The 20,000-nt window shown below is 46.6% G+C and overlaps 3 protein-coding genes and 1 long non-coding RNA gene across 5 annotated transcripts in view; 2 read left to right on the top strand and 2 right to left on the bottom strand.

The window, feature by feature from the left end:
- Window positions 1–45, bottom strand: part of LOC119017316 (saxitoxin and tetrodotoxin-binding protein 1-like) — a 2,714-nt gene extending 2,669 nt beyond the window's left edge. The window contains exon 1 of the mRNA XM_037093961.1: window positions 1–45. This exon is cut by the window's left edge and continues 125 nt beyond it. The gene's annotated coding sequence lies outside the window, so the exon portion shown is untranslated.
- Window positions 46–1,808: 1,763 nt separating this feature from the next.
- On the top strand, window positions 1,809–7,579 carry psmb4 (proteasome 20S subunit beta 4). Its single transcript, XM_037093958.1, has 8 exons — window positions 1,809–1,967; window positions 3,488–3,614; window positions 3,696–3,775; window positions 3,860–4,006; window positions 4,141–4,222; window positions 4,825–4,941; window positions 5,485–5,573; window positions 7,441–7,579. Exons 1-8 carry the CDS (start codon window positions 1,840–1,842, stop codon window positions 7,451–7,453), a joined length of 783 nt encoding a protein of 260 aa, XP_036949853.1. The 5' UTR covers window positions 1,809–1,839; the 3' UTR covers window positions 7,454–7,579.
- On the bottom strand, window positions 2,521–3,492 carry LOC119017337. The gene is made up of 2 exons (XR_005074405.1): window positions 3,358–3,492; window positions 2,521–3,066 (listed from the first exon to the last, which is right to left on the bottom strand). It is a non-coding gene; the product is annotated as an uncharacterized LOC119017337 (long non-coding RNA).
- A 147-nt stretch (window positions 7,580–7,726) lies between the features above and the next one.
- On the top strand, window positions 7,727–19,859 carry rfx5 (regulatory factor X, 5). Of its 2 annotated transcripts, XR_005074369.1 has the most exons (12): window positions 7,727–8,060; window positions 9,907–10,061; window positions 10,710–10,743; window positions 10,831–10,913; window positions 11,026–11,148; window positions 11,241–11,357; window positions 12,199–12,277; window positions 12,454–12,652; window positions 12,846–12,928; window positions 13,014–13,160; window positions 13,329–15,021; window positions 16,479–19,859. XR_005074369.1 is itself a non-coding variant. In XM_037093844.1 (11 exons), the coding sequence occupies exons 2-11, from the start codon at window positions 9,940–9,942 to the stop codon at window positions 14,490–14,492; spliced, it is 2,151 nt and encodes a 716-aa protein (XP_036949739.1). In that variant the 5' UTR covers window positions 7,727–8,060; window positions 9,907–9,939; the 3' UTR covers window positions 14,493–19,859. The 2 variants fall into 2 exon arrangements, 1 of the variants encoding a protein (XP_036949739.1); XM_037093844.1 differs by having other exon boundaries at window positions 13,329–19,859.
- The last annotated feature ends 141 nt before the right edge of the window (window positions 19,860–20,000 follow it).

Here is a 20,000-nt window from a genome sequence, read left to right as displayed (position 1 = left end):
GAGACGGAAATCAAGCACACCCTGCTCAGTGCTGTCAGGACAGTGGAGAGGGAGGACGAGCGGGTAGGTTTATATGGGCCTCAGCCCCCGGCTCGGTCCAAAGAGTGTGTGCTCAGTGTGTTACTGACCTCTGTACTCGTGATGACAAGGTCACCAGCTGAACTGAACAGGAGAGCTCAGTCCACACCTGTCTGTCCCGGTGTGCTCCCAGAACAGAACCACAGGACACCGACTGACAACCAGTGTGCATGAACCAAACCGGACCTGAGAGAAGCCAGCAGCACCAGGACCCAACAACACACCACAAGAACACAAAGACAAACACTATCTGAACAAACTCAACAAGTTAACTGACTGCTGACAGACACACTGACGATCACATCTTCAGACAGTGTGGCCAGAAGTCATCAGAATCACAGATGGTGATAAAACAGTAAAGAGAAAAAGTAATGAAGAAGGAAAGGAGGAGAAGGAGAAGAAGAAGAAGAAGAAGACTCAGAATGGATCTCTGTCTGATCTCCAGCTGATCAACATTGAACCAGGAACCCAATAGCACCAGACTCCATAACAAATCAGCTAATGTTTGGAGTTGTTGTGTAGCATAAAGCTTTCTAACACTGTGAAACTGTCTCTCTGACAGATTCTGACTCATTGTATCCTTCTTGTAAATTCAGCATTAAATCAGAAGCTGAAGTTGTTTGTCTTCATGTACAAAGTGGCAGTTTGTACCAGCCTGTCTGCATCTGTGTCTAAAGGGTTCCTGTCCTCAATCAATAAGAATGAAGAGGAACAGGATTGATTGTATTGTTCTGTGTGTGTGTGTGTGTGTGTGTGTGTGTGTGTGTGTGTGTGTGTGTGTGTGTGTGTGGGCAGTGGTACCCTTGTCCTTTTGGATTTTAACCCAGTAGACGATCTATTTACACACACACACACATGCTGACTCACTCTCCTGGTAAACACTGTCAGGACTGAGCCTTGAGTAAACAGTATTAGTTTAGTTGTAAAGCCTGGTGGTTTAGCAGGATGACCTCCTCCTATGCAGCTTTAGAAGAAGAAGGTGATTTTAATGTATCCTGTCACTGACTGTTCATCTCATCCTTCAGTGGTGATGAATGTTTGTAGCTAACTGAAGTTAGCATGGCTCTGGCTCTCAAGGTTCTGATCCGTCCAGGTTCTGTTGATCCAGATAATCTCCACAGATGAACTCCACTCTGTGATGTGTGAAGCTACATTAACTGTGTAGCAGTAAGAAGCTAATGTTAGGCTACAAACAGACGACATCACGGTCACATGACTGAAACGTCTCCACCACTAAGAGTCTTACTGCACAATTACTATCCAGGTTTTCTATAAACTGATCAGTGTCCAAGTTGTAAAGTCAGAGTTAGAACAGTGTGGAACTAAAGTGGCCTGTAAAGACGGACTAGTGAGTAGATGAGTCTCCGTGTTCGCTGCGCATCTAACTGTATAAATAAATTATACAAATAACAGAGACAATATTGACAGTATAATAATTGATACACAACATTTATAATGCATGTATACAAAATAAGAGGAAACAATAGACAGTTATTCATGTATACTCATATACATTATAGATCCCAGGAGCCTATAAACCATCTTGATTAGGTTCATAACAACTAAATACATAAAAACCAATTAAAAGCTATAAACATGTAAATAAACTGAAACTATTACTTGAATGAAACTGTGGTTCTGTAGTTCTGTAGTTCTGTAGTTCATCCCAACAGCAGGGGGCGGTACTGCCCTGCTCCGTGACGTCAAACCGGCAGTCCCCTCAAGAAGACGGTGTGTCGTCACTTCCGTCAGACATTCAACATGGAGTCGACAGGCTTGAAGCTGAGTTTCTGGGAGAACGGACCAAAGCCCGGCCAGTTTTACTCTTTCCCCGACGGCAGCAGCAGCAGCGGGTCGGCAGCATCATGCGGGCCGGTCAGACACACACTGTGAGTGATCTGCTTCAGTAGAACCGGACTGTTTACCGTAAACTGAACCCGAACCTCCGCCGGCGGTTTCGGTTTGAGCTCCGCTGCGGTGCTGTATCATCATGGAGAAACAACAGCTAAGCTAACTGCTAGCTCACATCTGTTTTCACACTATAACGGCTCAGTATTCTCCCTTTCGGATTAAATTAATTAATTTGCACAAATATGAAAAGTTATATTAAAAAGTATTCGTCGTAATTATTATGGCTCGTTAGGTTTCGCTGTTTTGCTGACTAATTGTTAGCTCTGTTAGCTAGCCGCCATTAGTGAAGTTAACAGGAAACTCAGATTGACTTCATCACAGTAAATACGATGTTTAAAATGGAGTTAATGTTGTTGTCTGTTCAGTCCCTGGTCTATAACATCACTGTCTACTACCAGCACCACTTTACATGTGTTGTCTGTTTATCTTCTGTAGGCTGCTGTTAGCTGTTAGCTTTTAGCTGCATCTCGATTAGCCGGATGGAAGCTGTTCTTGCTGGGATCTGCACAAATAAAAATACAAATGACCTCATGAAGATAAAATAAATTATTCAAGTTCCAAGAGCAAATCAATCTACACAAACTCATCAGTAACAATAAGACTACAGATGACAATCTCGGTTCCAACATTATATCAATATTCATATTGGAAAGTACATGAAGTAATCAATCTGATATTTTGTCCATGAGGAGAAACTATAAATGATTCGACTCGATCTCTAAAACAGCGAGAATATACTGCTGCTAAATACGTTGATCTGTGTTTTATCATTTCTCTCTTATTCAAATCTTTTTTAGTATTCTAAAGTCCTGTACTTATTGTATGTTTGTATGTCTGTCTACCTGCTATTGTGACAAGTGACTTTCCCAGATGCAGGATGAATAAAAGTCTAAAGTCTATTTGATAATGAGAAAATGATCAGCAGATATTATGAAAATCTCGTAATGAATAATTAATAAATCTACCGTGTTTGCTGATTTCAGTCTCAGTGTGAAGATTTGCTGATTGTTCTGTTTTGAATCAAAGTGAAATGATCATCTTCAGGTTCTGGTTACGCAGGTTGAAGAAGATCTTCTGCTGTTAAGTAGATGAAGAGATATTTTGTTGTAGATTCATTCATTTACATATAGAGAATGTGATGAAACTTACTCAGTGAAATATTCTTTTATATTTCCTAAAGTTAAAGTCACTCAGAAAGCATTTATTGACTGTGTGTCCATGAACCAGCACTAATCATGTCAAAGATTCTCTCATCGGATTTAAATCCTGGAGGCAACTGCAAACTATAAAAACACTGAGTCGTCATGAGTCGAGTTCCCTTGGTAAAGTACAACAAGATGGCTAAGATGGCGTCACGTGTTCATTCACCTTCTGTTGTATTTTGTATAAATGTGTCTTCATGTTGGGCCACACTGTCAGGAGGATGTCTGATGGTAAAATGCTGCAGACTATCGGGGATCACAGCTGAATGTAAACTCTTCTCTCCGTCTCGCTGCAGGAACCCAATGGTCACGGGAACGTCGGTGCTCGGTGTGAAGTTCACCGGTGGCGTCATCATCGCGGCGGACATGTTGGGCTCGTACGGCTCTCTGGCTCGCTTCAGGAACATCTCACGTCTCATGAAGGTGACGGTTGCTGCCGACAGAACCGCGTCAGCTGTCTGAGTAAATAAACGTGCCGTGCTGACAGTTTCTGATCCGTTTCAGGTGAACGGTAACACCATCCTTGGAGCGTCCGGAGACTACGCCGACTACCAGTACCTCAAACAGATCATCGAACAGATGGTGTAAGCTGCTGCTGCTCACACTGACGTTACACCATTACATGTCTGTGTTCAGATACTCAGTCTGTGTTGTGATTGGTCTTTCAGTATTGATGAGGAGCTGCTGGGTGACGGTCACAGCTACAGTCCCAAGGCGGTTCACTCCTGGCTCACCAGAGTCATGTACAACCGGCGCTGCAAGATGAATCCTCTGTGGAACACCGTGGTGATCGGAGGCTTCTACAACGGAGAGAGGTGACGGCTGCTTCCTGTTTAACACGCCGTATTCTGGATCCCTGCTGTCAGTCAGATCATCGTGTCTGAGTTTTGTTGAGGCTAAACATTGTGTGAACCTAAATTAACCAGTCGGCCATCTTGCTTTCCTTTAGTTTTCTAGGTTACGTGGACAAGCTGGGCGTGGCCTATGAGGCGCCCACGGTGGCCACAGGCTTTGGAGCGTACCTGGCTCAGGTGAGTGAGTTAGTTCTGCAGCTGAACTCTGTATTCTGACTCGAAGGCCCTCCTGATCAGAGTCCCACCTCACCAACTTAAAGTTAATTGAAATACGTCACACACTCACAGCTGCTGATACAAAATCTGAGCTCTCAGATCCTCTATAGAGAAGATGTCTCTCTCTGTTGGTGTCACAGAGTGGAGCTTCGTCCCTCACAGTGGATCTTTTGTCAAGTTAATAATTTATTCTAATCTGCAGCTGGAGACATTTTGTTATTTTAGCAACTTCCCTTTTTCCTGCACATATCTGGATATTTTTATCACCTGTAGAGTCCAAAAGCTTCATCCTGTCATCCATAACACATGATTAAATTTAGATAAAGAATACTGACAATAAACAAACCAGCTCATCAGATCCCACATTTTAGTGTATGATGTTTGTTTTTGAGTAACTTTTCTACTTTGACCTCAAGTGTCACGTTTCTCTTTGTCAGATCACCTGAAACATTTAAGTTGCCGACAGTTTGTTTAATTTCTCATTTCAGAAAGTCAGAAATCTGAACACACAATGATGACAAGTGTGTTGTAACCTGTCTGTCTGTCTGTCTGTCTGTCTGTAGCCTCTGATGAGGGAGGTGGTGGAGAACAAGGTGGAGATCACTAAGCAGGAGGCTCGGGATCTGGTGGAGCGCTGCCTCAAAGTGCTTTACTACAGAGACGCTCGCTCCTACAACAGAGTGAGTTCAGCTGAGTGTCACAGAGCTGCAGCGATTAGTCGACACAGATCAATAATTTCTGTCCTCTTCAGGCAAAAATGTGAAACACTGTCTGGCTCCAGCTTCTTACATGAAGATGTCCTACTTACTTTTCTTGGTCATTTGTTTGTGTTTTCAACAAACAATCTGACAGTGTCAGTCTGTGCAGTGCTACAGGAAATTAAACATTTAAAGTTAAATTTCAGAATGAATCTTTTTTATTAATCATGCTCAGAATGACCGGTGACAGATGTGACTGCAGGGTTTTACAGTCTGTTCAGCTCTTCTGTCCTCTCAGCATTGATTCAGATTCATCTCCACAACAACTTAACAGCTGGGAGAGATCACTTAATTCTGAACTTTATTGGCTTGTGATTTAGTAATTGTCTAATTATTTATTCAGAATGCCGACATGTCTCTCTGCACTCTGGTCACTCATCAGCATTTTATCACAACATCCTTTTACAGAAAGTCTTATTTGTCGATCTGTTAACGAGACGAAACATGTTTGTTTGTTTGTTTAAGTACGAGATCGCCATCGTAACAGAGGAGGGCGTGGAGATCGTCGGTCCGCTGTCCTCTGAGACCAACTGGGACATCGCTCACATGGTCAGGTAGGTCAGAAGGTTTCTGTCAGTGACAGGCTCATCGGTAATCTGATTCCTTAAACGCGGTCTGAGTGGACGCAGGTTTGTGTTTACAGGCAACTCTAGTTTCCTCTGAGCATGAAACTGTGACAGGTGACACGTCCGCAGTGTAACGAGGCTGCAGGATGGGTGTTTATGAATGTATGACATCTACCAGCCTCATGAATGTCCCTCAAATATTAGCTGTTATTAAAATGAGACTAAAGCAGAAGAAGGAACAAGTGAACTAAACAGGAAAGGATGAATGCAGCGAGGAGCTACAACCTTTATTTAATATGATGATCAAAATCTGTTAATTGTTGCTGCAGTGTCACATTCACACCATCTGACAGAACTGGGCTCCTGTTGTGGAGATTTTCTGGTTAAATATTTGCAAAAATGTGTGTTTTGCCTTTTAAAATAAAGCTGTTTTAAATGAGTCATCCAATTCATTTTTAAAGCTTTTAACTATCTTCACACATGTGATCTCAGGACTTCAACACTCAAACTGCAAAATGTAAATAGAATTTTTTCACGGTAGTGCAGTAAAGAAATGACTTCTACACCCTCAGGTGTGCAGGAGCTTCAGGTGAGGAACCTGTTCTGGGTATCTGTTGAGTTTATGAACTTCCAAAGTAAATATGAAAATGGAAAACATGTCAAAAAAGAATCTGCTGATTTAGAGGAGACAATAAAATAGAGACGGGTTATACAAAACATTGTGTTAATGGAGTGAAATAGATTTTAATTACGTATTTGAGAATTTTGACTTCAGCAAAATAAGAACAAATTAAACTTGAATAAATAAAATATAACCTTTGTTCTAATAAAACATCTGAAACATTTCTAAAATAGATTGTTTTAGCTCGTCTGTCGTCTCAAAAAACAAACTGATGTGATGTTAACTCCTCCTCCTGTTTCTCCTCCTGTTCCTCCTCCTGTTCCTCCTCCTTCTCCTGCTCCTCCTCCTGTTCCTCCTCCTTCTCCTCCTCCTTCTCCTGCTCCTCCTCCTGCTCCTCCTCCTGTTTCTCCTCCTTCTCCTCCTCCTGCTCCTCCTCCTCCTCCTCCTCCTGCACCTCCTCCTGCTCCTCCTCCTGTTTCTCCTCCTGCTCCTCCTCCTCCTCCTGTTCCTCCTCCTTCTCCTCCTCCTGCACCTCCTCCTGTTCCTCCTCCTCCTCCTCCTGCACCTCCCCCTGTTTCTCCTCCTGTTCCTCCTCCTGTTCCTCCTCCTGTTCCTCCTGCAACTCCCCCTGTTTCTCCTCCTGCTCCTCCTCCTCCTTCTCCTCCTCCTGCTCCTCCTCCTGTTTCTCCTCCTGCTCCTCCTCCTCCTCCTGCACCTCCTCCTGTTCCTCCTCCTCCTCCTCCTGCACCTCCCCCTGTTTCTCCTCCTGCTCCTCCTGTTCCTCCTCCTGCTCCTCCTCCTGTTTCTCCTCCTGTTCCTCCTCCTCCTCCTCCTGCACCTCCCCCTGTTTCTCCTCCTGTTCCTCCTCCTGCTTCTCCTCCTGCTCCTCCTCCTGTTTCTCCTCCTGTTCCTCCTCCTGGTCCTCCTCCTGTTTCTCCTCCTGCTCCTCCTCCTGTTTCTCCTCCCGTTCCTCCTCCTCCTGTTCCTCCTCCTGCTCCTCCTCCTGTTTCTCCTCCTGCTCCTGTTTCTCCTCCTGCTCCTCCTCCTGTTTCTCCTCCCGTTCCTCCTCCTCCTGTTCCTCCTCCTGCTCCTCCTCCTGTTTCTCCTCCTGCTCCTCCTCCTGTTTCTCCTCCCGTTCCTCCTCCTCCTGTTCCTCCTCCTGCTTCTCCTCCTGTTTCTCCTCCTGCTCCTCCTCCTGTTTCTCCTCCTGCTCCTCCTCCTGTTTCTCTGCAGCGGGTTCGAATGAAGACGAGCTGCGACTGATGAAGCCTCGTCACAAGCAGCCGCTCGCAGACGTCTGATCCCAGTTTAGATTTTTTTCTGATGTTCATTGTAACTTTTGTATAATGGAAAATAAATGTGATGAATCCCAGTTTTGATCTTCTGGTTTTCTTTGTGTGTTCTTGGAAAGTTTTGACTGGAAATCATAGAATTATGAAGAATTTAGAATTAATACGTTTGTCCATATTACACAGGTGACACCAGTATGAGCTGTATCACCTCCAGTTCAACATGTATTATAATACACACGTTTCATCACGTGTATAAAATGTATATTTCAGTACTTTCTCTTTCTCTGTCAGAGCATGGCAGCTGTTGCTATGCAGATTTATCGAGATAAATTCATCTGTTTTGTAACTGGGCAGACCAGGAAAACGCAACCAATCAGAATAATAGCTGTCAGAAAAATAATTCTGCTCGACGAATGACGTTTCATCTGCTTTTGGTATCCGGGTAGGTTTTTGACAGCCCACCAATCGGAATGGACGTTGGCTTTGTAGTCAGGCAGACATAACAAAGTCGTCCAATCACAAAAAAATCTGAAAGGGGATTTTTGCTGTATCTTGGCTCAGGTACTTTCTTTTTCTTTTTTAAAATAAATACTCACATGAGACTCACCGAACCGACCACACATTAATACCAGAATAAATTAACGGTTACCGGGAATTATTTTGAAATAACTAATAGCGTGTAAAAACATGTTTATGGGGTGTTTCAGTGCTCGCTTGCTAATGCTAGCTGTTAGCAACTAGCTGGTCATCCCGTAACGGTTAGCAGCGAGCTGTTAGCTAGCCACGTAGGAACGCGGCAAATGTCAACGTTAGCCGAGCTAATATGTGTCTGCTCCATCGGAGGCAGCTTTGTCAGTTTGTTCGGCTTTCAAACATCGACGAATGTGTTTCTAAAAGAACCCAGCTAACGTGTTGAAGTGTCGCCGCCTCCGTCAGCTAAAGCAGAGGGTGTCTGTGTTGTCCGCTAGCCCGTTAGCTCTGCAGTAACATGTAGAGTTGGGTCCGTGTGTGTGTGTGTGTGTGTGTGTGTGTGTGTGTGTGTGTGTAGTAAATGGCAGGCACATGACCGCCGGCGCTTCGCCCTGTAAACACTCAGACGGGACTCGGGCAGGACGGCGGCCACATTTCGGCCGCTGGCTCGTTTGCATGCTTTGCTAACATTAGCCGGTGTGTAGCCGGCGGCGCCTGTGTTGTGCTCCGCGGAGACGTGCCTCCCGCTCCGGCTGTAGTAGTAACGTGTAACAGCACCGTGACAGCCGGCATGTGTCACTACCCAGCAGCCCGCGGGCCTTTTCACCGGCTGTCAGCGGCGAACCGGGCTGAAATCTGAGCGTTAAAATGTCCTGTGATGTTAAAATTCAGTGTGCAGCTCCGACTTAAGGTGCTGCAGTGACAGGAGAGGTGGGAGTGACCCTGCTGCCTGTCTGTGTGTGTCTGTCTGCAGTGTTTTGTCCCTGCACTGACACACACCAGCCTACAAACTCATGCCAGGACTCTGCCGTGTTCTCTGGATCTCTGTACCTGAGCTCGTGTGTTGTGACCACAGAAACTCTACTGACCTGGTTTTAAAGTATCAGTGTCATAGAACCAGACACTTCTGTGGATTCTCATCAAAAGAACAAATAAACAATAATATAATGATTAGAATTGTTGATGGTGAATTTTCTGTCTCAGTTGCTCAACAGTTATTTTCCATTTAACATGTGCAACAACAACCAGAGATGCACGGTGCACATGGTGCATCTCTAGTTGTTGTTACAAATGTTAAATGTCTGTTCATGAAGCTGAAAGATGCACAATGTATATCGGCCCGATAATGGAAAACTTATCGGCAGGTGAAGAAATTATAGCTGATAGTAGAGAGACAAATTGCTTTTGTGCAGCTTCTCCACACAGCAGGTGGTGGTGTGCACCTTTAAAGTTGTTCTGTGAGCAGCCAATAAAAACCAAGAAGAAGAACAACAAACAGATGCAACTGTGTAGAGCCGCGCAATGTAGACAGGAGCCACACATGTCGTCACTGGTGTGGATGATTTCTTTACAAGACGACATGAGGGAAAAGTTTCATCACAGCTGGAATATCAAATAAACCATCTTTGCTCACTACACCTGAGCCTTTCTCACACTCAGGTGTGCATATACTACAGGTTAGCAATTTATATTTTAAATACTTAAATGTTAGTTTCTATTATCGGCTGTTTGTCGATTTCAGCCACGAGAGTGGTGGTGAGGTGATGATCAGTTATCGTATCGACTGAAAAGCTTCCACATGGTGCTGGTGTTCTCCAGAGCTTTCAACCAGATCTCATGGTTTTCCTCTGAGGGATGAGTTTACTCTGTTTCCATGGAGACGACTCATTGTGTGTGTGTGTGTGTGTGTGTGTGTGTGTGTGTGTGTGTGTGTCAGATGGTGGTTCTCAGGACTGGTTAGTCGGTCCAGATGTCGGAGGACCAGCGGCTCCAGCGGGCCGAAGCCTCCCGGCGAGGCGAGGCCGGCCTGGAGGCGAGCGAGGGCGACACGGAGCCCAGCATGCTGCTGCAGAGACTCAAAGGAAACATCTCGTGAGTTAAACAGTTCACATCTTCATCTTTACATGTTTGTTCTGTTTTAGCTGTTGAAGTGGGTAAAACACAATTATTCATGTATTTCACAAACACTTTTGTAAAGAGTTGTGATATGAAACACCTTTTAATCCTGTTTTAAGATTGAATTCTTAGTTATATCATATATTAACACACACGCCCCAGACTACGGTGGCCCTGAGGGTCAAAACATGGCAACATTTCAGAGGACAAAACAAGATTTCAGATCAGGTTCTGTGAGCCTCAGGCCTCATTTTCAACAGGTGTACATGTTTTTACAGGACATTTTAAACTGACAGATTTTAATTTCAGTCAAGACAATTTTATAGTTTCTTCTTAAATCAAACATTTTGTGAGGAGGTTTCAGGGGTTTTTATTTGGGTTGCATTAGAGGATTTGACTGTAAGTGAAACTATGACATGACAGTTTGGATCAAATGAAACCCACGTAACTTTAGGCTGGTTCTGCATAAACCACTGAAGAAGTCGTCTTCATACGAGTAGATTTCTGACCCACTCACCTGCTGGGCAAAAGAAAACCATCGACACTGATCAGTTAGATTAACAGCAGGTTGCTGCACGTCAGCCGGCTGCAGCAGCTTCTGATTGGTTGTTCTCTGTCTTGCAGTAAGAGTGTTCAGACCAAAGTGGATCAGATTCTGGTAAGATTTAACTCTGAATGATGAAGCGGTCTATCGGTGGTGTTGCAGGTGAAGCAGGTGTGATTTGTTCCATTTCTTCTTTCACAGCAAGATGTTCAGCGCTTCTCTGACAACGACAAGCTGTACCTGTACCTCCAGCTGCCCTCGGGACCCAGCTCCGGAGACAAGAGGTCAGACCTGCTGCTGCTCGATGAAACCTGACAGGACGGATCTGTGTGTCCTACTGACCTTTACTGTGTGTGTGTGTGTGTGTGTGTGTGTGTGTGTGTCTGTCTGTTGCAGTGGTGGTGACTCCAGTTCATTCAACACAGCCGATCAGCTGCACACCTGTAACTGGATCCGCAGTCACCTGGAGGAGCATTCAGACACATGTCTGCCCAAACAGGACGTCTACGAGACGTACAAGTGAGAAGACAAACACACACACACACACACACACACACACACTCTTTCTCTCTCTCTCTCTCGGGTCATGTGACTCCTGTCTCTGTCCTCAGGAGATACTGTGAGAACCTGCAGCATCGTCCTCTGAGTGCCGCCAACTTTGGGAAGATCATTAGAGATATTTTCCCAAACATCAAGGCCCGGCGGCTCGGCGGCAGAGGACAGTCCAAATATCCTTTAACAGCTGCTGACAGTCTGGACGTGGAGGAACCTGAAGGTGACCTCACAGGACTGAAGGATCGGGTTCTGACGTGGGCTGAAACTAATGGTTTTCCATTAAAGCCTGGCTTGGTAAAACTAGAATCCAGTAGGACCGAACCACATTTATAAATAAGTACCTGCTGTCACATTAGCATGTTAGCACTTTCTCTGCCACTCCTGTGACACCAGCTCGCTAACAGCTTCAGCAACACGTCTGTCGAGTCCTGTGGAAGGTCGTACTCAGTTAGACAGGCACGCAGGTAGACAGGCAGGCACGCAGGTAGACAGGCAGGCACGCAGGTAGACAGGCAGGCACACAGGTAGACAGGCAGGCACACAGGTAGACAGGCAGGCACGCAGGTAGACAGGCAGGCACGCAGGTAGACAGACAGGCACGCAGGTAGACAGGCAGGCACGCAGGTAGACAGGCAGGCACACAGGTAGACAGGCAGGCACACAGGTAGACAGGCAGGCACACAGGTAGACAGACAGGCACGCAGGTAGACAGACAGGAGGGGCCTGTTAGAGGCCTGCAGCAGCCACAGTTGCTGGACTGAGAACTTGATTACTGATCGCTGTCAGGGAGATTTTCTATTAAAACAACAAAAAGAAGCTTCTAGAATAACTTTCCTGCAGGATCCTTCACATCCTGTTTGTTGAACCTGTCGACGGCAGCACGTTGTTTTACTGATGCTGCTGTTGTTAGTGAGCTGCGGCCGTGTGGTGTCGAGTCTCCTCAGGTGGTTGGCTTGTTTTATGTCAGACTCTGTCAGAGTTGCTGGTTGAATTCCCTAACCTGTCAGCCGATACGTACTGTTACAGCGGCATCAGGAGGAAAACGGTCCTCAACATGCCTCTGCTGCCAAACCTGGACCTGAAAAACGACCCGGTACACACACACACGCACACACTGATCTTGATGTTGGCCTACAAAATGACATCATCACTGGACTACAGTACCGCCATCATGGCTGAACACACAAACAGCTTTGCCCGTAGAAACTGTGTCTGTAACTCTGTCTGACGTTTGCTCCCCTTCCTCCTGTTCCTCCTCTTCGTCTCCAGGCGGAGCTGACTGAATTGGTCCAGACGTACAAACAGGAAGTGACGGAGGCGGCATGTGAACTGATCTGCGATTGGGCGCAGAAGATCCTGAAGCGTTCGTTCGACACGGTGGTAGAGATCGCTCGCTACCTGATCCAGGAGCATATTGTCAACCCTCGCTGCAGCCAGGCCGAGCTCGTCACCTCTGCAGCACTCGCAGGTGTGTGTGTGTGTGTGTGTGTGTGTGTGTGTGTGTGTGTGTGCAGATCCTTTACCACAATAAAAGAACTGTTAGCACATGGTATAAGTAATCTGTTGCAAGTTAAAGTACTGCATCAGAACGTTGCTTCAGTAAAAGTATAATCATGGATCTGCAGTTAAAGTGTCACATGACATCGTCCGTCTGTCTGCAGGAGGTCCAGCCAAACCACACAAGGTCATCAAGAAAACTCCCGTCATCTCCAAAGCTGAGAGCGACGGAGCTGCTGATCAGAAGGTGATGACATCATGTGTTTCTGTCCAATCACTGCTCACGTACAGACGATGTGTCACTGCGCTCACAACTTCCTGTTTGTGTTCAGAGAGAACTCGGGGACTCTTCCTCCTCGTCGTCACTGAAGCTGTCGTCTGGAGACAAATCAGCTTCAGCAGCCAAACCGTCCTCGCTGGACACTCCGCCTCCTCCCCCCTCCTCTTCCTCCTCCTCCTCCTCGTCTCTGCGGCCGGCGGTGGGTCGACACCTGCACACCTCCACCTGTCTTCACCTGTTTGTTAAAAGTGTTTCATTAGAAACTTTCTGGTTCATGTTCCAGTTAAATGTCTTGGTCCAGTGTTTTCCCATAGTTATTAATCAGCAGATCAATCAGTATTATTGATTAGTATCTGATGTTCTGCAGGTCGAAGCCTTCATGAAGCAGTTACCCAGAATCCTCCCTCGCAGCTCGATCCCTGATAAGGCCCAGCTGTCTGTCCGCTCCTCTCCGCCGTCACTGGCTCCCAAAGACGCCTCTGGTGTCGGGGGGGCATCTGGACCTGGAGGCCCAGCCGCCGCCGCCGCCGCCAGCGGTGGTGGGGTGAAGGTCATCGCCATGGCAACGCTGCCCCAGCAGCAGGGCGGACCCGTCCCCGTGATGATCCTTCCTCAGGGTTGTCTGTCCTATGAGAGGGAAAAGGTTGCTCCACCACCACAACCTCCTCCTACTCCTCCTCAGCAGCACGCCCCTGCTGCCCCCACCTCTGTGGTCCAGAAGCCTCGAGGGAACGCCACCAAGCGCCCCCTGGAGGTGGTGACAGCCAGCGGCGCTGTGGGCGTGTCTGGAGGCCCTGCTGCCAACGCTCCTCCGGTGAAACGGAAACGTGGACGACCAAGAAAACCTCGACCGGAAGACGCCCCGCCTCCTCCTCCGCCTCCCCCTCCTCCTCCTGCTGCTGCTGCTCTGCCTCCCCAGTCCTCCCCTCCTGCACCTCCCTCCCACCCGCCCATCATCACCTCGCTGACAGGAGGAGTCATCCAGAAAGCCTCTTCTTCTTCCTCCTCCACGCAGCCTGTGCTGGAGCTGGTGATCCAGGACCAGCCAGGGTACGTTCTAAGTCCTCTGCCCGCGGTTTCGGACCCGGCTCACCGTGGGGTGGTGGTGCAGTGTCAGCCGGGCGGGACGGTGGAGACGGACCGCCACAGCCGCCCACTGCTGCTGCTCCAGAGTCCAGGACACCACAGCTGGGAGCTGGCGGCGTCGGGCCGGACCCCGATGGTGGAAGTCATCCAGAAAGCTCCGAGGCCGGGCAATAACAACAACAGCAGCGGAGGCGGTCCTCCACCTGCAGCACACCTCCACCCTTCTCATCTCCCTCTGCCCACGCTGCACGAGGAGCGAGGGGAGGTGGAGATCACGCTGACGCCAGTCGAGCTGCACGTCAACCCGCCACTGCCCGCTGTCTCCACCTCTTCTTCTACTCCTGCTGCTCCGGCCTCCTCCATCACCTCCATCACTGTGGGGAAGAGTGTGGAGGAGGAGGTGGAGGAGAGCAGCGGCACCTCCTCACAGAGAGAGGGACACTAGCTCTCGTTGCTCCTCTTCTTTCTCGACCCTCCTCCCTCACTCAGCTTTACCTCACTGCAGCAAAGCCCCGCCCCCTTCGTCTGTCCTCTTCCTCATTGGTGGAAATCCCAGATTGGCGAAGGCAGAGAGCCAGTCACGGAGGATAAATGAAGCCAAACCCTCGACTGTCCTCCATCAGCTCCCATTGCACTTGTAAACAGACTTTTAAAAACCTGTGATTCTTTAACTGCATGTCTGTCTGTCTGTCTGTCTGTCTGTCTGTCTGTCTGTCTGTCTGTGGCTGAAACCAGAAGAACGACTCCTCAAGCGGCCGCGCCTGAAAACAAACCTTCCTTTTTTGGTTCCTTCCTTGCCTCCTTGTATCCTTCCTCTCTAAACGTATGGTTTCCTGTGCGGAGGTGTGGTCGTCTGTTGCGTCGCTTCGCTGCTTCAGATCAGCTGATGTAGAGAAAAAGAAAAGAGTGATAGAAAGGAAGGAGGGAAGACGAGTGAGTCAGGCCCAGGTGGAGTTCTGAGGTGGATGATACAGGTACTACGGGTCAGAGCCTTGTGAAGGCTCTTTGAGCTAAAGATGACCTCTTTAACGGAGCGCAGCCTCGATTCACCTTCACTTTGTGGACTTTTAGGAAACAGGGCAATAAAAATGGAAGTTTTCCTTGAACAGTTGAAGAGGCTGAAGAGAGTTGAGTGTGAATCGAAGCTCGTCTCTGCAGAGTTTCTGTTCTAAACAGTTTTGGTTTGTTGTGTTTGTGTCAGTGTTGATTTAGTAGGTGTGTGTGTGTGTGTGTGTGTGTGTGTGTGAGAGAGAGAGAGGGAAGGACGAAACAGGGCCATAATTAACTCCTCATTGTCCCAAATTATCGTGCAGAATGAGCCACGCTGGTGTGAATTCAGGTGTGTAAAGATTAATTAGACAAAAACCACAAACGCGCCTTGTGTCAGAGGGCAGCGGCCATGTTGGTTTGTTGTGATTAGTTTTCCTGCCCAGTGATCAGTGGAGGCGGGTGTCGTCACATGTAACTCACCAGGAAGTAGTCAGTTTCATTTCAGATCTAGTTCCTCTTCCCTGCTGGGTAAAAACCAGCATAGACCAGACAACAATCTGAGCATCACTGTTTGTTTGAAACGACCGACAGCAGCAGATTATTTGAGCTTCACTCTCTCTGAGACAGGATTCGTTCAGGATCAAAGATGTCCTGACGACAAAGACTAGAGAGCATCTAAACAGGTTCAGAGCACGACTCAGACTAAAACCAAAGGTTTGCCTCCCAGCTCCACTGACCACAGTGACACACAGACAAGTTTCTTTTCTGTCATCGGCCCTTCAGACGTTTCCACCCCGTGTGCTCTTGATGCTGAACTCGTGAGACGACATTAGCACTTACAAAATGTCTCCTCCTGCATCACGCCGGACACAGTTTCCACTCCTGTTGAATGAAACGGTGTCAGCTGAGGCACAAAGAGCGAAGCACAAAGTTTCCTGCCACGTGGCGTAAAAACACGTTAAAGATGCAGTAATAAAGAAAGAAAAGTATGGATGAGGGATAGAATTAGCTTCTGTAGCACTGAGGCTAGGTGATTAGCCTGCTAGCTGACATAGCTGTTGTTGTATGTTGCCATGCACCCTTTTGCACTAACTCATCGACCACCTGTCGGCGTCAGCAATGTGACAAAACCGCCAAAATAAAATCAACTCAGTTAACTAAGATGTAAAGACATCACATGATTATATATTTAATGCTGCAGCTCATTTATAAACCAGACTGTTAGTTGATCTCGGCAGATTAAATGACACAGGAAGGTTCTGATCCAAGCGTCCCGTAGAGTGAGCTTTTGAACGGTCCAGTGACAGTTTGCCCTCCATATCTGAAGTGTCCTGTTTCATGAATGGGACTTTAAAGTATGATCATTGTTAATGATTCTGCTGAAGGTCCGTCAGCGTCCTCGTCCTCCAGCTGAGCTTCTCACCTGTCTTGTTTTTTTTAGACTAAAAGTCAAAAAGCCGGACAGCGAACCAGGAGGAGGTATGTGACCCTCCGTCGTCACCGTGATGTCACATTGCTGTCGATTGTTCTTCGCCAAACTGCCTCTCGCTCCTCGTGAGGGCGTCTCCTTCATCTCTGGTGCTACAGACCGCCGGGCTCGGCACCGCCGTCGGCCTTCGCTGTTTTCCATCCTGTAATCATAGATTTGTACAAAAATCCTTTTTTGTCGTCGCTCGCACATCAAGGTGTGAATACAGCTGTGTGTGTGTGTGTGTGTGTGTGTGTGTGTGTGTGTGTGTGTCCGCCCTGTGACAACGAGCGCTTCTGGCCGGTTAAAGCGGCGCTGAGACATGTCATGACTGTTAAAAGATACCTGTTGCATGATGGGAAAGTCAGTTTAAGCATACGTACGTACATAGATATAACTGAACGTTGTCTCGGTCCTCTTTAACCGCCGGGCCTCAGCCCTGTTCAGACAGAACCAGAACAAATGAAAAGTTGCACTGTTAAAAGGTTAAAACAAGAGAAAAGTCCTCGTATGTCAGAGATTGTTGTTATATGCATTGAAAATACATCACACGTATTTATGAATGGTTTCAAGTTCTGCGCCAGATTTATTTTTATTGCCAACATTTGGTCAGAATATTGATTCTTGTTTAATTTGTTGAGATGAGAGTTTAACAGTTGGAATAAACAGGGAAACACGTTCTGATGTACTAAAGTAACTGAAGGATTCAGAGATGAACTGGCTGAAAGCAACAGTTCACTTGATTCACAGGAAGCGGTTCTGATTCGACTCGGTTCATTTCAGACCTTCAGAGATTAACATGTAGAGGACTTGAAACACAAGATTTAAGAGGTGGACCTGGAGACGCAGCCCTGATGTGGGACTCCGATCAGAACTCTATTTTTCTGATTTGGGACTTGGTTTCAAGACTGTGTTGGTCTCGAAGTGGTAAATGGGTCAGAACTTTTTGGCCTTGACTTAGAGCGGACTGAAGACTTTTGTTGTTGAACTGGGACTGGACTCAGAACTTGTTCTTGAACTGGGACTGGACTCAGAACTTGTTCTTGAACTGGGACTGGACTCAGTCTGGACTGGACTCGTTGGTCTCAGCTTTGGACTTGCTTATCTTGGTTTTCAGACTGACTGTTTTAAAAGTTGGGTGTGTGAACAAGAACTTTCTTTGAAGTCCAATGAGATCAAATAAATGAGAGCAGCTCTGTCGGGTACGGTCCCTGTCGGGTTGTCCAAGAGGTACCGGGTCATCAGCATGAAGTCCGACTTCATGGTGTTCTGACTTGGTTTATAGTTTCACCTGATGCATCAAGGCCCTGATATCAAAGTGAAATGTTGCTTTTAGTGTCATGTTGGAAATCTAGAGTTGATCTTAAAGGTTTGGACTGAAACCTGACGTGAAACAGCAGCTGTGTTCTGTCTACAGGACCAGCTGGGCCAAACTGGGCCAACTGGAAGTATAAAATTAGTCTGGGAAAGTTCTGGATGTGAAAAGATGTGGTATGGATCTGAAAGGAAGAAAGAAAAACACACAAGTTGAAAGTGGGAGATGGTTCAGAGCAGGTTCTGTGATTGGAAGAAATTTGGCTCAGTTAAACCCGTAAACTGGATTAACTGGGCCGGGTGGAGCTGGAGTCTGAGTGAACACCTGAAGGACCATCTGAGAAAATGTTAATGCAAAGTTCTGACTCGACTGACTGGAAGTGTCCGGCGTGACATACGTGAAAGTCTGGAAGCTCAGCTGCAGATTGAAAGTTAAGCTCAGAAACCCAGTTTGGTTCTGAAACTGGACCAAGTTGGACTGTTGGATGCGTCCTTCAGAATCTGTGTGAGTATCTGTAACATCAGAAAAAACTTTGGAAGTAAGAATCTAAAAGAAGTCAGAGAAATCTCGTGTGGGGAGCTGAAGGGTCGAGACATCCAACAGAACCGTGAGAGTCTTTGTGAAGTGGACCAGAACAGTCGGTGAAAGTAGCAGAATTCCAGTTTTTAGCCCAGTTTGGACCTGGTTTAGGAACTCGGGGTTTGAAGGTGGAGATGGTCGAGAGAATCTTTCACTGTGGAGCCGCGCTGCTCAACGAAACAAAACCAGAAACGGGTCAGATAATCAAAGACTAAAGGATCGGGATTCGGGTAGCGGTGTGCTGACTGTGAAGGATCAGACTCAGTGACACGTCCTCTGATGTCACTTCCTGTCCTGGAGCTGACTGAAGGTGCCACATGCATCATTTCTAACTTTGTTCTGATCTGCATTCAGTTTGACTTAACAAATTAACATTAACATTAATTAGTCAGAACGTGAACGATGACGGAAAGTTGGACAGAAAATCTGGACGCTTAAATTCAACAAAGTTCCAGGTCAGGTGACGAGATGACGAGACGATTGTTGGTCTGAGCTGATCCTCGTCAACCACCGCAGTCATGTGATGATGATGATGATGATGATGATGATGATGATGTGATGTGATGTGATGAAGATGATGGCGGTGGTGGAGGTGATGGCGAGCTCCCAGTCCAAACTGAAAGTAGCCCTGTTTCCTGTCAGAGACTCACTTCCCACTTCGATTGTTTTAGTTTGACGTCCTAAATGTTTGAACCGCTTCGTGTTGTTACCCTGAGTGAAGCCTCACAGGCGTCGCTACCTCGCAGGCGCAGGAACTCTGGGTAATGAAGTCCTTCAGTGGGACTCTGACATCAAACAGCAACATTTAGCTCCCCGTGCTGCCATTTTCTGTTCACTCAGTGCAAATAAGAGAATTTCAGTCATTTTGTTTTTGCCATAAATGTTTTAAGTAAACCTGACGAGTTTCTCTTTTTTTATTTATTGTTGTCCTCTGTTGTTGCTGTTTCATGCAGTTGTACAGCTTGTTGATGTGCAGATTTTATTATTATTGTTATTATTACTGTTGCTATGGAGATCTTTTTCTTTGTGGCGGACCCTGCCGGCTCCCTGCATGGTGTTCCTGTGACTGTTTGTCGGTTTTTGTACATTATTAACTTTAAAAGTTTGTTTTCTTTCCTGTAACTCGCTGGCTTTTGTGTTATTTTGCACTTTGCTGTAATAATTAAATGTTGACGTGTGGAGGTCGACATCAGTCCAAAAAAAAAAAAAAAAGAACCTTTTCTTGTTTGCCCTTCAGTTTCAAACCAGAATAATCAGTGAAATGCACCTTTACTTTACCTGTGAGAGTTCTGGCTCCGCCCCTTGTTGTTTTCCAGGAGCCTGTTTTGTTTGTTTGTTTGTTTGTTTGTTGTGAAGAGAAACAGAAAAGTGACGGAGGACAGAAGCCGGATTCAGAACATTAATGTGAATCTATTTTCCTACACTGACGACTGGAATAAAGGAAGTGACGTTCACTGGTAGAGACCGAGTCACGCCTCCTTTCTGTCGCTGCCGCCACCTTCTTCTCCTTCTTCTTCTTCTTCTTCTTCTTCTTCTTCTTCTTCTTCTTCTTCTCTTTCTTCTTCTTCTTCTTCTTCTCCTTCTTCTTCTTCTTCTTCTTC

This window comes from Acanthopagrus latus, chromosome 3 (assembly GCF_904848185.1).
Source record: "Acanthopagrus latus isolate v.2019 chromosome 3, fAcaLat1.1, whole genome shotgun sequence".
Taxonomy (NCBI): Eukaryota; Metazoa; Chordata; class Actinopteri; order Spariformes; family Sparidae; genus Acanthopagrus; species Acanthopagrus latus.
Note: the sequence above shows the minus strand (reverse complement) of the source record. Positions and strands in the feature narration are given on the sequence as shown.